Source organism: Chinchilla lanigera, unplaced genomic scaffold, assembly GCF_000276665.1.
Source record: "Chinchilla lanigera isolate Chin_1 unplaced genomic scaffold, ChiLan1.0 scaffold00094, whole genome shotgun sequence".
Lineage (NCBI taxonomy): Eukaryota > Metazoa > Chordata > Mammalia > Rodentia > Chinchillidae > Chinchilla > Chinchilla lanigera.
This window is the reverse complement of record NW_004955495.1, coordinates 339,079-354,529: the sequence shown is the minus strand read 5'-3', so window position 1 is coordinate 354,529 and position 15,451 is coordinate 339,079. Positions and strand designations below refer to the sequence as shown.

The 15,451-nt window shown below is 37.3% G+C and overlaps 2 protein-coding genes across 2 annotated transcripts in view; one reads left to right on the top strand and one right to left on the bottom strand.

Annotated features, from left to right (window-relative positions):
- The first annotated feature begins 3,477 nt into the window (after positions 1 to 3,477).
- Positions 3,478 to 15,451, top strand: part of LOC102016068 (olfactory receptor 7D4-like) — a 68,284-nt gene continuing 56,310 nt past the window's right edge. The window contains exon 1 of the mRNA XM_005405550.2: positions 3,478 to 4,164. The gene's annotated coding sequence lies outside the window, so the exon portion shown is untranslated. The remainder of the gene's footprint in view (positions 4,165 to 15,451) is intronic.
- LOC102017351 (olfactory receptor 7D4-like) overlaps positions 10,533 to 15,451 on the bottom strand; it is a 49,644-nt gene continuing 44,725 nt past the window's right edge. The window contains exon 2 of the mRNA XM_005405554.2: positions 10,533 to 11,867. Within this exon, the coding sequence (XP_005405611.1) occupies positions 10,913 to 11,867 (955 nt within the window). The 3' untranslated portion in view covers positions 10,533 to 10,912. The remainder of the gene's footprint in view (positions 11,868 to 15,451) is intronic.

The window sequence follows — 15,451 nt, the reverse complement described above, 5'->3', positions numbered from 1 at the left end:
AACAAGCCATGTTACATCAATGGCTGCTTTTGTACCGAGATTCCAGTTTCCTTGAAACAGAAATTCTATGGCATCCAAAGCCTAAATTATTGATCATATGATCTAATACAGAAACAGACTGCTAAGCTGTGCTCTAAATAGCTAAAGGACACCTAGTGGAAGGGAAGTATTCTCTGTAGAATTTTTACCTTTGACTCACCTGTATCGTATTTTTCTGCAACTCAGCAGCTCTTCTTTCTTCCCCCATGTCACCTTCATGAAGAAAAGCAGGATACTGATAAGTTACAGGTAAGGCAGACGCTGGAATGCGAACCCAAATCTCTCCAAAATTCCCATATTCATGAACCAATGAGCCTGGATGTTGTAGCATACCAATTAGGATTGACAACTCCCCTACACACACACACACACACACACACACACAAATAACATGCCCAGGTATGCACTCACTAATATTGTAAAAAGGTAGAGAAACCTTATCTAAAGTTAGAAAACAACACTCTGGTCCTTCCCGAGCATAAAGAAGACACTAAAAGTGACATTTTATAAGCAAGTTAACTAAAGTCTAAAAAAGTCCTTTTGTCAATTTTCCTGTGGTAGCAAATGGCATAAAAATTATCAAGCTGTGTTTTCAACCACAGGAGTAAACACTGCTTGTATCAAACTCATGAAAGCACTGATCTATACACTACACTTCTGAGGGCTCAATTCCAGAATTTACTTCTGTACCCACTGGCAGGGTAACAGGCACTACGCTCAGCCCCTAACTACTGTACCCAATCTCTGAGAACATCAGCGTTTCCCCAAACATAGTTTCTGAGCATTAACCCACTGAATTTCATATGCATGATGCACAGAAATTTGCTTTTCTATGATTCACATGCTTAATTTCCCTCTATTGTATAAGGCTTGAATGGGATCTGACTCTCCCAGCTCCCAACCTACTTGCCAGCAGAGGCACTATTCTCAGCAGGGAACTCAGCTCAGCATGGAAGCTGTCATCAGTAAGCACAGAATGTCATAAAGGAGATAAGACAGGACAGGAAATTTTGCAGGTCCTTGGACATCTAGAGCATTCAAGGACTCTGCCCACTGAGGTGCAAGAGTGCCACAGAACTTTCACCACAAATGTTTATTAAAATCATCCTGCCTAAGGTCCCTCACCTTCTTTCAATCCCTATAAAAAGGGACCACTTCTCTTTGCTCCCTATAGATGGCCTTTTCACCCTCTGCCTGCCTGCAACGAGGTACGATAAACTCCATGCCACATTGCCTTTACACGAGCCTGGTGGTATCAGCTGGTCTCTGCCTCCTGTGTTCAGTATATATAGTATACTACCATCTGCAGTGTTGTTTCAAAAATTTCAAACAAGGAAAATTCGAAAGTTCCTTCTACTGGAGTGAAATAAGTAGCATATGTAAAAGCTAATAAAAAATGAAAGTTTACTATATTTATAATAGCAACCCTCATGTGACAATGACTTTGCAAAGGGATACTGTATATCTTATTTATTTCTTATAGAAACTCTAGCAATCAGATATCCCTAACAATTTAAAATAATTGAGGAATCTTTGAAAAAATTAACTATATGCTCAATATTACCCAATTATAAAACTGCTGAGGCAGGGTGTCCATGCCAGTCTATTTGTAGTCAAGCCTACATGCCAAATGAGTACCTTTTTAGTATATAAATCTCACAACTTAGCTGTTATTAAAACTCCTATTCTCTAATATTACCAGGATTTAATCTAGAACCCTCTAGGGGGCACTTTAGAGGACAGGTGAGTGAAGCATTTCATTCAAATGTGGTCTCTCTGAGTTCATTCTAGGTTCTAGGAGCTGGATAAGGATATTTTCCTTAAGGTCCTATTTCCTGCCCCTACATTTCAACTACATTAAGGTAACATTTACCCTGACCCTACAGTGTGAAATCATGGGGTATAAACCACTGAATAAAAGACAAATACTGAAGCACAAGGATTTTATCATTTTTTAGGTGAGGAAAGTAAATAAATAAAATATATCAGGTGGTAGTACATGCTCTATTAGAATGCAATGCAGTATAAGGATAAAGAGTTGGACACATTTATTGTCAGTGAATCAGGACTAGTTTGGGGCAGTTGGAAGTAGAAAATTAAAATAACTAGAAATCCATTGCCAGTTTAGTGCTTATATTTTTATCTTTATAAGCAACATCACCTCCCAATGGGGAAAAACAATCAGTGTTTATGGACTAACTAACCATTGATTTATGACATTGGAAAAAGGACTGCATAAAGGTTTAAAAAGAATACAAAATTAGTAACATTTTTTTAAAGACAACAGAACCAGAGAATCCAAACATGTATCCGTTGACAACTAATTCAACTGACAAACTTAGCAAGTTTAAAAGCAAGAAAGGGGGCTGGGGATTTAGCTCAGTGGCAAAGCGCCTGCCTGGCAAGCACAAGGTCATGAGTTCGGTTCCCGGTACCGGAGAAAAACCAAAAAAAAAAAAAAAAAAAAAAAATGCAAGAAAGCACAGACCAAAAAGGTAGTTGTGAATAAGAATGAATCATATAGATACTGCAGGGATATCAAAATATATATAGACAGGTAATAAATTTCAAGACAGCAGTACAATATTCCAATGATGATTTAAAAGGCACAAAATCATTACAGTTATTTAAAAAATATCCATCATCCAGTTATTTAAAAAAAAAAACCTAGGTGAAAAATGTGCCCACAAGGGAAAAAGAAGTTACAAATTTTTAAGGCAGGTTCACCAAATAAGCAATTTATTCACAACTCCGAGGAGTAAAAACCTGTTTTCCTGGGTATTTCCCAGACCTGAAAGAGTAAAACTTAAAAAAGTGGAAGATTTTCTGCACATAAAATGCAAATAATATAAAAATATTAGTACAGTTGAGAAATTAACAATGAGAATAAATCACAAGCCATTTCTATGTAAGAATGAAGGATGCTTAAAAATTGAGCCAGTAATGTGATCAATCATTAATATAATTAACGTAATGATTAATATAAATCAATTGCTGATTAATGCTAAATGAAAAAGATCGTATGGCTCAGCCCCTTAGACACAAAACAGTGACTCGTCTATTTCAATATCCATAGATGACAATAATTTATTTCACTACATAATGCTGTATTGGGAAAAAAATCTATACCAAACACTTAACAGTAAAAAGCCAGATTTGTTCTTACTGAGGTCAGGAGTAAAGCTAGAATGCAAATTGCATAGCTCCATTCAATTCGAAGTCCTGGCAAGTGCAGTAAAGAAATCGAAAACAACAACGAAAAAGGAAAATGGAAGGAATAAAAAGGAAAACGTTGAAACTGGCTAATTCTCTCTGTGAAATTCAAAGAACCTATGAATAAGTGATTAATTTGTACTATTTTATTAAAAACAAAATGCATTCGGCAAAAGGTGGGACAACATACGTAAACTAAATCCGTTCGCATTTATGTATCTGAATACAGTGTGCCAAGCTAACGACCGCAGGCAGAGGAACATTCAGATAAACGCTACGCAACGCACAGCGACAGAGGAGGCGGGTCCGAGCTCACCCAGCGTGCAGAAATCCGGGGACCCGCGCAGCGACAGCGGCGTGGAGACTCTCGTCCCCTGGCTCCAAAGCAGAGATGCCTTTCCTTTCTGCACGGAGAGCAGAGCATGCGTTTGGAGACTAATTAAATACGACAGTGGTCCTCTCACTCGAGCGTGCTCCTCTCGGAGTCCCTGAGGCTGTGGTCGTGGTCGTAGTCATGGCGGCCGCGAGCTGGCCTGACAAGGCTCACAGGTCCCGAGGGCGAGCACCACGGAGGACTCCTTTCACCACTGACCCCCAGGCCCAGGCCTTCGCCTCCCTGAGCTCTGAAGGCTAGAAAGCCCACTGAGAAACCAGTTACCTACCTCAGAGCCAAGAGGAGGGGCCAGGTGACGTGTTGCCGCTTTGCACAGGCGCAGAGTCACACTTCCGCTTCCGGTTCCGGCGTGCCTTGGGGAGGGGGTGGTCCCCTGGTTGCTGGGTCTTCGACTAGGTTGGCGGTAACCACGCAGAGAAAGACTCCTGAATTTATCAGTGGATGAAAAATACTAGCTTCCCCAGGGGTTGAGAATAGAAAACAACCAGGTCATTTGGAAGAGCAGATGAAGGTGACGGGTAAGATCTGTGGCTCCCGCAGATACACCAAGTCAACAGCTTGTACGTGCACCAAACTACATTTATTACCAATTTTTTACCTGGGTCCATTTTCCCTCTTGAAATTGTGGAACCAGTAACAGGACCAAGCATCAACTGAGCAGCAAACGAAATGTATTTTTGGCAAAGAATAGACGTAGATAGATTTGCAAATTCTCTACCTTTCATAGATGTAGGGTGAAAGGAATAGGGGACAGGATAGATTAATAAAAGGGGTGGAATATTCATATCTTTTCTGATTGTGGGCAGAGTTTTGTTTCCCTTTTCCTCTTGAGTGTCACCTCTTTCTGCTATTAATGGTTCTTTTTTCTCTTTTTCTCCAGTTATAGTCATGGGCACTTTTCTCTTTTTCTCTAGTTATAGTCTTTTTGTCCAGTTATAGTCATGGGTCAAATGTCAACTGTGGTGGCACTAGGGTATGTGTGTCATTTAGCATGCAATTGGGATTATAATGAAGGTACAGGTGTCTAGCGATCATTGTGGAGGACATCTTAGACCCATTCGGTTTAGGCTGTCCAGGTGGGAAGAAGAACCTCTGGACTATCTGCATCCTGTCCTCAAAGATAAGATTAAAACAAAATAGAAAGTCAGTTAATTATGTAGTACAAAATTAGAATGTCATACCTCCCAAGTGCTGTGCTAGGCTTGGAGGGCTTGGAGCTCAGGGTATGACAGCTTTGCAGCATTGATGGCCAGGATGTGGCATAGTAGCCTGGCATTAGCCCATCTACAGTAATCAGAATGCTGCAGTGTCTGACCATAGGCCAGTGGCTAGGGATATGCATCTAGGCCTACTTTGGCCCCACTGAAAGCTGACAGAGATAGATCACTATTTCTTTTTTAGTAGTGGTAGTGGTAGTGGTAGTGGTAGATGTTTGTAGTATGTAATGGTTATGTTAATCATGGGAGCTGGTATATGTACATAACATTTCTTAATTCTTTTCTTTATACCCTTCACTTTCCTTCCCCATCCCTGCATCTCTTCGGCCCCTTCTACACACACACACACACACACACACACACACACACACACACACACACACGTGTGTTTATACATGTTTATAGTACGTGATCATGTTCCTCATAGGGATTTGGTGTATATACAAAACACTTCACAATTTTCCCTTTTTGTCTCATTTCCTTCCACTCCCTCTCTTCTGCTTCTGTCCCTCAGTTCCCTTCCAAAAAGCCAAAGATCTATCTTCCTATTTCCAATTGTATTTCTGTGTACACCCCTAGTTCACTCTGAACAATACAACTTTGGATTTGGAACTAACCTGAGATTGCACTAGCCTCTAGTGCAAAAACAGTAACACTACAGCATCAACAGACTCCTGGCAATCTTTTGCTGAAATAGAGGAAGTAACTACAGGCTCTGAAAATAAGCAGCCTGCTTAGAACTTATGGAAAGTCAGGAACAAAAAGAGCTAGATTAGTAAGACTGGAATAAATAATACCTATTCCTTAAAAGTCCAATTGGTATAATATACTAACAGTAATCAAGAGCTTTCTTGAAAATATAAGTTATCCAAAAGTAAAACTAAGTGTAGTACTAGAAATTGATCAGATAGTAATCAGTGTGGGAAGAGTCAGGAAATTTAAAACAGCTGTTTTAAGGTAACTCAAGGAACTTGAAGAAAATACAGAGGAAAAAATGTAATATTCTACAAGAGAAACTTAGCAAAGACATGAAAGCAATTGTTTAAACCAAGCAAATTCTTGAGCTAAAAAATAAGCTCAGCAAAATTTAGCATGTGATAGAAGGTGTCAATCACAGGATATACCAAACAGAAGAAAGAAGTAGTGAGCTCAAAGACAGGCTACTTTAAAGCACACAGAAAAGGAAAAAATGAAGTGGAATAAAGAAAGCCGATGGCAACTTTGGGAGAGTATTAATAGAAAAACATATTTGGATTATTAAGGTTATTAGAGGATCTTGACAATATCAAACTGATAGAAAACTTATCCAAAGAAATAATAGCAAAATTTCCAAACCTGTAAAAATATTTAAGTATCTTAAAATTTATATATCAAGACCATCTTCAGCAAAAAGAGCAATGTAGGAGATAATATGTTACATGACTTGCAAATACACTACAAAGCTACAGAAATCAAAACAGCATAATATTGGTATAAAATTAGACACATTGACAAACAGAACAGAATAGAGAGGCTCCACATAATCTGATACATCTGCATCCAGTTGATTTTTGACATAGGTTCTAAGAATGTGTATTGGGTAAAAGACAGTCTTTTCAAGTAATGGTGTTGAGAAAATTGGATAGCCACATGCAGAAGAATGAAAGAAGAATATCTCTCAGCAGTTATAAAAATCAATACAAAATGGATTATATACATGTCAACACCTGAAACTATGAACCTACCAGAAGAAAATTTGAGAAAAACACTTCAGGATATTGGAATGGACAGGGATTTTCTTTGTGTTTTATTTTTACAAGATCACAAAAGCACAGGAAGTAAAAGAAAAAAAGATAAATATGATTACATCAAAATAAAAAGCCTCTGCACAACAAAGCAAACAATCATTAGAATGAAGAATAAAAGATAATCACATATAAACCTGACAAAGATTTGATATCTAGAATATATAAGTAATTCCAAATACACAATAGTAAAAATCAACCAAATTTTAAAATGTACAATACACCTAAGGAGACATTTCTCAAAAGAAAACATCCAAGTGGATAACAAGCCTATTAAAACTGTTGAACATTAGGGGCTGGGGATTTAGCTCAGTGGCACAGTGCCTGCCTGGCAAGCGCAAGGTCATGAGTTCAATTCCCAGTACCGGAAAAAATAAAAAATGTTGAACATCATTAGTCATCAGGGAAGTGCCAATCCATACTACAATAAGAAATCACCTCACCTAGTAAGTGTAGCTACTGGATAAAAAATGGGTGGGGTTGGTGAAGATGTGCATAAAAGAGAACACTTGCACACCGTTGGTGCGAATGGAAATTAGTACAGCCATTGTGGAAAACAGTATGGTGACTCTTCAAAAAAATTAAAAATAGAACTACTGTATGATCCAGTGATCAGCTACTGAGTATATATCCGAAGGGAATGAAATCAGTGCATTGAAGGGACATCCATGTTTGTGGCAGCACTATTCACCATTGCTAAGAAAAGAGAAATGACTTAAGTTGAATAAATAAAATGGAAATGGAGAACATATAGAAGACGCAATATTATGTGGCCATGAAAAGAACAAAGTATGCTACTTTATTTTACATGAAGAGAACTAGAGGTCACAAGGTGAAGTGAAATAAGCGACACAAAAAGACAAGGTCTACATGAGTTCACTCCAAAGCTGTTCTCACGGAAGTAGAGTGTAAAATGGTGGTTGCCAGAAACTGGAGATAGAAAGAAGAAAGGAGATATGGGGAAAAGTGGGATAAGTTATAGTTGGATGGGAGCAAAAATTTAGGGTGTGCTATTGCACAGCGGGGTGACTATAGGTAAAAGTAATGTATTGTAAATTTCAAAAAGCTGGAAAAGAGGGTTTTAAAATTTTTCACTATCAATAAATGATAGCTTGAAGAAGATGTATGTGTGAAACCTGATTTAAACATAGCATAATATATGTATATATTAGAACATCACATTACCCTTTAATATGTACAACTTTATGTTTTTAGGGAAATAGATTTTTTGCAAAAGGAAGGGGGGAACTAAGATGGAGGAAGGGGTGAGGTAAGAAAGGGGAGAGGGATGAAAAACAATTAAGAGGTGTCACTAAAAAAGATGTGTCACATACATATATCAACTCCCCATGAAGAACATAATCATTGTATATTGCAAATATGTGCTAATAAACAGAAACAAAACATTTAAAGAGAAAAACTATTGAAAAGGAAATGAGTAGACATTTCTCAAAGAAGTCATACAAATAGCCAACAAGTATATGAAAAAATGGCCAGCATCACTAGTCATCAGGTTAATTCGAATTAAAACCACAATGAAATATCACTTCACACCTGTTGAAATATGTATTATCAGTAGGATGCATAATAACAAATGTTGGAGAAAATTTGGAGAAAAGGAACATCTGATTACTGTTAGTGGGCATATAAATTAGTGCAGCCACTATGCACACACAACCTGTGGAGTTTCCTTAAAAATTAAAAATAAAACAATGATATAGCAATTCTATTATGAAGCTATATTTAAAAAAGATATAAAGTCAATATGTATACAAATATCTGAACTCTCATTTTAATGAGAGCATTCATCACAAAATTCGAGATATGGAATCGTCTTAAGTGTCCATCATGACAGTAATAAAGAAATATGGTATATGTACACAATACAATATTACTCAGGCATAAATAAGAAAATCTTGTTATTTTCTACAACACAGATGAACTTGTGTGATATTACATTAAGAGAAATAAGCCAGACCTAGAAAAGCAAGCTTTGCATAAACTCACTTTTATGTAGAATCTAAAAGAGTCCACATCATTAAAACAGAGTAAAATGGTGATAACCAGAGTTTGTGAGACTGGGAGTTGGGTAAATGTTTGTCAAAGAAAACAAAATTCCTCATAGAAAGCATGAATAGTTTCAAGTGATCTATCATAGATCATGATGAGTATAGTTAATAATAATAAACTATACAAATAAAAAATGAACACAACACATAAAATGGGGGAAATCTTTATTTTCAAAACACAGTCTGATAAACATCAAGTATCCACAGGATATAAGGAATTTTATAGATTGGAAACAAAATCAGCCATCAACACAATTGCAAATATGAACAAATTTGAAATGCTATTTCTCCACAGAAGATATATAGGCCATCAACAAGCACATAAAAATGCTCAGTTTTTCATAGGGAAATGCAAATAAAAAGCACACAATGGAGAGCAATATTTCTAATAAAATTTTTAAAAATATTGGCAAGATTGTAGAAAAACAATGAAATGTGAGCAATGAAAAAAACAAATGAAATTTTAGAATAAAAACGTATCAGGTAGCATGAGAAACAGTTTGGCTATTCCTAAAAGACTTAAACATATGGAAACCATATGTCCCAGAAGTCTAAGTCCTACATATATGACCCAAAAAATTGGAAGCAAACATAAACATGCATGGGTTTATAGTAAAAGTAAATTCTGTGAACTGCATTGCAAGTTATGTTATTTGTTATGTGAACATCACAGATTATACTTAGACAAAGATGGCTGTACTGTCACTAGGTAATAGTCTTATGGGACCATCATTTAGATGTAGTCTGTCGCTGACTGAAATAGTGTTATCTACTATGTGATTGCAGTCATTGCAGCAGCATATACAATAACCAAAGGTAGAAATTTCCATTAATGGATAAATGACTAATGACTATACATGTAGCAGGATATTTTTGACCATAAAAGGGTATGAAGCAAGTTACCATTTACCAATAAATCAGCCAAAAAGGAAGTGAGAATGAAAGAAGAAAAGGAACAAATGATAAAAGGGAAATAAGGATCACAAACGTGAAAACAGCTCAGAAGTACCCTATGTACAGTCTCCATATGAATGCTATGAACAAACCTGCATTAAAAAGTAGATTTCAGATTTCAGGTTGAAATGTCAAATGCTATTTTTACAAACATGAAGATAACAAGCTTAGGAGTATGAGCTCAGTGTCAAGAACAACAGATGTACAACCCCAGTTGATCACTTTAAAAAATGCACAAATGAAAGTAAATGTCTCAAATAAATATTTTCAGGTTTAAAGTCATACACATAAAGTGACCAGCATAGTCTCAAAAGAGTAAGGCCTTCACTTTGATTATTCTTAATTCTACTTCTTGCAGACAAAACTATGGGGTTAATAATATCCCTTAGTTATTGTGGGCTGATCAGGTCCGCAATCTCCTGAATGAGTGTATGGCGAAGGCTAAATAAAAAGAGGCAAATGGAATGATTTCAGGGCCCCAGGAGGATCAAAGCTCTCTCACAGAATTCATAATTCTCGCAGTGCTAAGACCACAACCTTCTCTGGGTTGCCCATATTTATTTGGTTATCAGAAGGAAGGCGGGGAGTACTCAAGAAGGGTAGAACAACTCAAGGACTTCTCTAAGTAAGGTATTAAGTTAATCCACTGAAGAATGAGATGCCTGATCAGAACCAGATGTCCTTGGCTGTGATCTTGTCTTGTCCTTTGAGGCTTTCTGGCTTCATCCCCCACTACAGGTTCTAGTAGGGATTAGTGATTCACAGAGGTTCACTTATTATGAGTCCACCATTTCCAGATAACGAGCCTAAGCCTTGGACAGATTCACAAGTGAACACGGAATGCTAATTGGTTAATATTAAATCCTGCTCAGAACCACTTTGGAGTGGTCTCCAACACAAAACAAAAACATAATCAAAATAAAATGAAGAACGTTAGTATTCAAGGCATAATTTTCCAGACAATCTCAGCACTTGTAAATTAAAGTTGGAAATATCAAGGATGCCCATAGAAAAACTAACAAAACTTGGAACTCAGGGACTGTATATGGGTAAGAAAAATTAAATAGAAATTACTGAGGGGATTGGTAAGGAAAAATAAGTACAAAAATGTACAACTGAAAATCCTACAGGTTGGGTACTGAGGAAACTAAGCATGTTTTTTAAAGGCAGAAAGGGTGTTGTAATTCATAGCATTTGGCTAGAGCTATACAATGTCTGCTTAGTTCTGAGGTCCATGATCCATCAAGGAAAAAAGGCTGCTCTGCTGAGGAGTCTGCCCAGGGCCCCCTTCACATCCTTGTTCCTCAGGCTGTAGATGAAGGGGTTCAGCATGGGGGTCACTACAGTGTACATCACAGAGGCCATTGTGCTACTTTGGGAAGAATGGGTCACAGCAGAACTGAGGTGAACTGCAAATCCTGTTCCATAGAACAAGGAGACCACACAGAGGTGAGACCCACAGGTGGAAAATGGTTTATACCTGCGAACAGAAGAGGACATCTTCAATAAGGATGAGACAATGTGAGAGTAAGAGAAGAGAATCCCAATGACAGGAAACACACCCAACAGGGCAGTCACCACATACAGAAAGATGTTATTGATGAGGGAATCAGAGCTGGCCACCTTGAGCATCTCAGTCAATTCACAGAAGAAATGAGGGATTTCAGTGCCTATGGAGAAGGTCAGTTCCTTCATTAGCAGAACATGAATCAAGGCCACCCAGAACATAATGATCCAAGACATCAGAACCAGAAGACCACAGAGCCAGGGGTTCATGATGACTGTGTAGTTCAGGGGGTGGCAGATGGCAACAAATCGGTCATAAGCCATCACAGTCAGTAGGAAATTATCCATCCCAAGAAAAATATTGAAAAAATAAACCTGAGCGAGGCACTCTGCATAGGAGATGCCCTGGTTCTGTGTCTGTAGGTTCACCAGCATCTTTGGGACTGTGGAGGAAGTTAAACAGATGTCAACGAAGGACAGGTTGGAGAGGAAGAAGTACATGGGGGTGTGCAGGTGGGAGTCAGAGCTCGCAGCCAGGATGATGAGCAGGTTCCCGAGCACCGTGATCAGGTACATGGACAGGAACACTCCAAATAGTAGAGGCTGCAATATAGGATCATTGGAGAGGCCCAGCAGAAGGAACTGTGATGCACCTGTATGGTTTTCTGCTTCCATGTAGTGGATGAACCTCCTGAGGAAGGAGAGAAAAACCCAACATTCTAAGAACAGTCATTTGGAACCTCAGTCATGACTTTACAAAGTCACCCATGAATGTGTAGCTTCCATGCTGCACTGATTCCTGCCAGTGACCATGATTCCTCGGCCATGTGGCATTCCATTTCCCTTGTAAAGTGTAAATCATCACTTCTCACCTTTTGGCTAAGATCAAGTGTAGTGAAGTGTATAATCATTAAGACTTGCTTTTTTTTTAATTGACTTTCTTTAAATTACCAAAAATTTATCTTTCATCATTGACTCACCAATCCTCCTGCTAAAATATATGTACATTTGTTAATTTTTTTACATATCCCATTTAAAAATGAATTCATTTCACTGTTTACTTTGATGCTCATCACACTTCTTTTAAGCCCTATAACTGTGATCAAAAATATACTTTTAATTCAAACAACTTTTATTCTACAGCATGACCCTTCATAATCATGTAATAGCTCTCTCTAGTGCCTTTTTCTTTCCAAAATTGTGGTTATTGCTGCTATCTTACTTGTGAGGTTTTAAAATGCTTTTGTGGTCAGAGGAAGTCTCAGTAAATAATAGCTGTTACAGTTGTTAACACTGTTAAAGTTATTTAGAAATTCCTCCATATGATATTTTGGATCTATAAATCTCCCATGTATAGCACACATGTGTGACTTTAAAATTTGGATTCTTGAGTCAGGTTTTTTGGAATGGAGTTATGCTCCACCAAAATAACCATCTTTTTGACTTTGAGAAAGTTATTTAAATTCTCTTAAATGCAGGTTCCTCCCCCCCACAGCAGGAATAGTAAGAACCCGCTACATAATAGGATGGAAGGTGAAATTACATGAGGTGATGCAATTTTTATATTATGCTTCTTGTGACACACAATGGGCATTTAATAATGAGTTTCTGTTCTTAATGAATCTCTCTTGCAAGTTATCATTTATCAATATGTTTCTTAAACTGAGACCACCATCATGAATGCAATTCTTAGCAGTATACATGCAGTATGTATGTTTACCTCTTTTACTGCCTTACAGTATTTTACCTCTTTTACTGCCTTATAGCACTTCTACTAATGAAGATTCCTGTAGGTCTTTGAGAGAATGCATGCTGGGTGAATTTTTCCAAGGAGAGGAAAAAGTATGTTCACTACATAGATAAGAACAGGAAACAAAACCACACCTTGATTAAAACCAAACAGAAGGCAAGTAGGGTTGTCTTCACTCAGGTGTGTGCTCTCAAGTGGAATGTACTGTATTAAAATCACAAGTTTATTGACCAAAATGTATAATTGATGGATTTTATTAAAATATTCAAAAGTTATATAAAAACTCCTTCATCCTAAAAAAATGAAAAGGCAAAATAAATGTTTAGAATCCCCAAGATAACAGTGGCCAAGATTATCAAGACCTAAAGAGTGAGTATTAATTCAAGCCAGAAAAATGTCACTGAAAATCAATTTATTATGCAGGAATGCGTAGGAGGCTTTTTTATTTTTGGTACCAGGAATAGAACTCAGGACCTTGTGCTTGCTAAGGATACACTGTGCCAATGAGCTATATCCCTGGCCCAGGAATGTACAGGAGAATCTTCTCTGAAATAGGAATATATGGGCTACGAAAGGAAGGATGGGTCATTATTAATCAAGGAAAGTAAAGAAGGAGAAAATATTCTAGCATCAGAGAATATAATGTATGATTGTTTATCAGATGGTGAATTTGCACAAAAGAGGACTTCAGAGGCCAGTATGATGTAAAGCATGGAATGAGGGACAAAAGGAAAATAAGGCCAAGAGTAGAATTTTTTGTAATCATTTTTTATGTCCCTCTCACAATGGTAAATTCATGTTTATTTCTGGGTCTGAGCTTGTGACAGCTTTGCCGCATTATGTGTCTTTTCAGGAAATTACATTGGGCCTATCACAGTGTGGGTGCCGGCCAAATAAAAATGTTAAAGGTGTAATAAGTATCAATACCAAAGTGTCCATCATAACACAAAATAGAAATCTTGTGACCCATTGTATGCCTGAATATAAACACAGAATTGACTAATGAAGTTAAAGACAACACATTAATATTTACCATCAAAGAAAAGTACTAGATTTACAAGTAAAAATAATTCTGAGTGTGAAGGCAATAGATGTTTGTTAAAATAGTTCACTGCACATCGAAGTCAATGAAGTGAAATCACTGATGAACACAATAAATCACAGGAGATGGTTACATTAAAAGATTACACGAGGTACATAAAATTCATGAACATGCCGGTGCTGTCCAAATTCAATCATTCGATATTTTCCCGACCCTTTAAAAGGGTTGATCATGTGAGAAAAAATTAAATTGAGTAACGAGCATTAGGAATAATGACATCATTGATAGGTGCTATTGTAGACATGGAGCAGAAGTGATAACTACAACAATATAGGTTGAAGCCTAGGAGTAAATCAAATAATCTGCTAGTGAAAATGAGAATATTGAAGAAAACACCACATTTGGAACAAAATAGCCAGTATCTCATGAATAATAGATCTTTGGTGAGTAGTTAATGTATTAATAACTGAGTGCAGGAATTCTGACAGGAGTCTAGAGTTTACAGAGGGGAGTTAGAGTTCTCCACAAGATAACTCTTATTGCAGAGGTGCTTAAGATTCCAAAGAATCAGGTAAGGAAACAGAATGAGAGCTGGAAAAGAACTGACTATGTAAAAGCTAGAGTTCTTCCAAAATACAAATACTTCACCTGCATAGACTAGAGAAATACTGAACTCTCCCATTCCCATTATTCTAGAGGTGAAGCTTGGTACCCACTCTCTCTCCTGTTATCCTTCTCACTCCGCTTGCCCTCGTGGGAACACACCGACTCTGTCCAGCAGCTGTCACTGAAGCTTTCTCTTTGCCAGGACCTTTGCACAGGAAGCCCGTATGGGTTTAACGGAGGCTGAGACTATACAAGTACAGGTGAGGGACATTATTAATCTTTCTACAGTCTCCAGATTGAAATTCTCAGAGCTCTTCATTAAATAAATTGTTCAATTTTTTCCACTTGCCAAACAAATTCAGCTCCCTTGGGGCACAAAATAAATACCAAAGTGCAATTTTTTTCATCAGTTTTATGTCTCTGGAAGCAGTGTCAGGGGAACATGGTTCTATTTCCTTCAAGAAAAGTGTGGATATTTTTAGTCTGGTGAAAAAGTCATAGGTGCTCTCTAAGGAAAGATTAACTTCTATAGAGAACCAGTCCTGGAAACCATCTCCCATAATACACTTCCTTCTAACAATCTTTGGAGATTTTAGAAATCATTTTGGGTTGATAATGTTATGGAGGAAAATAAATTCTTGCCATTTCATTTTCTTTAGCATTTTTATTTTTCAAATTTATTTTCTATGGACTAACTTATATTGGCAGATACAAGCATACCTATGTGTAACATACAGAACAGTATGTAGAAGTATTTTACACCATGCAAAGGTTAAATCTAAAAATATTAGCATTTGCATAACCTCATTAGTTTTCATTTTTGTGAAAGGAACACAGGACATCTGCAGAACATTTTTCAAGAATATAATATATCATT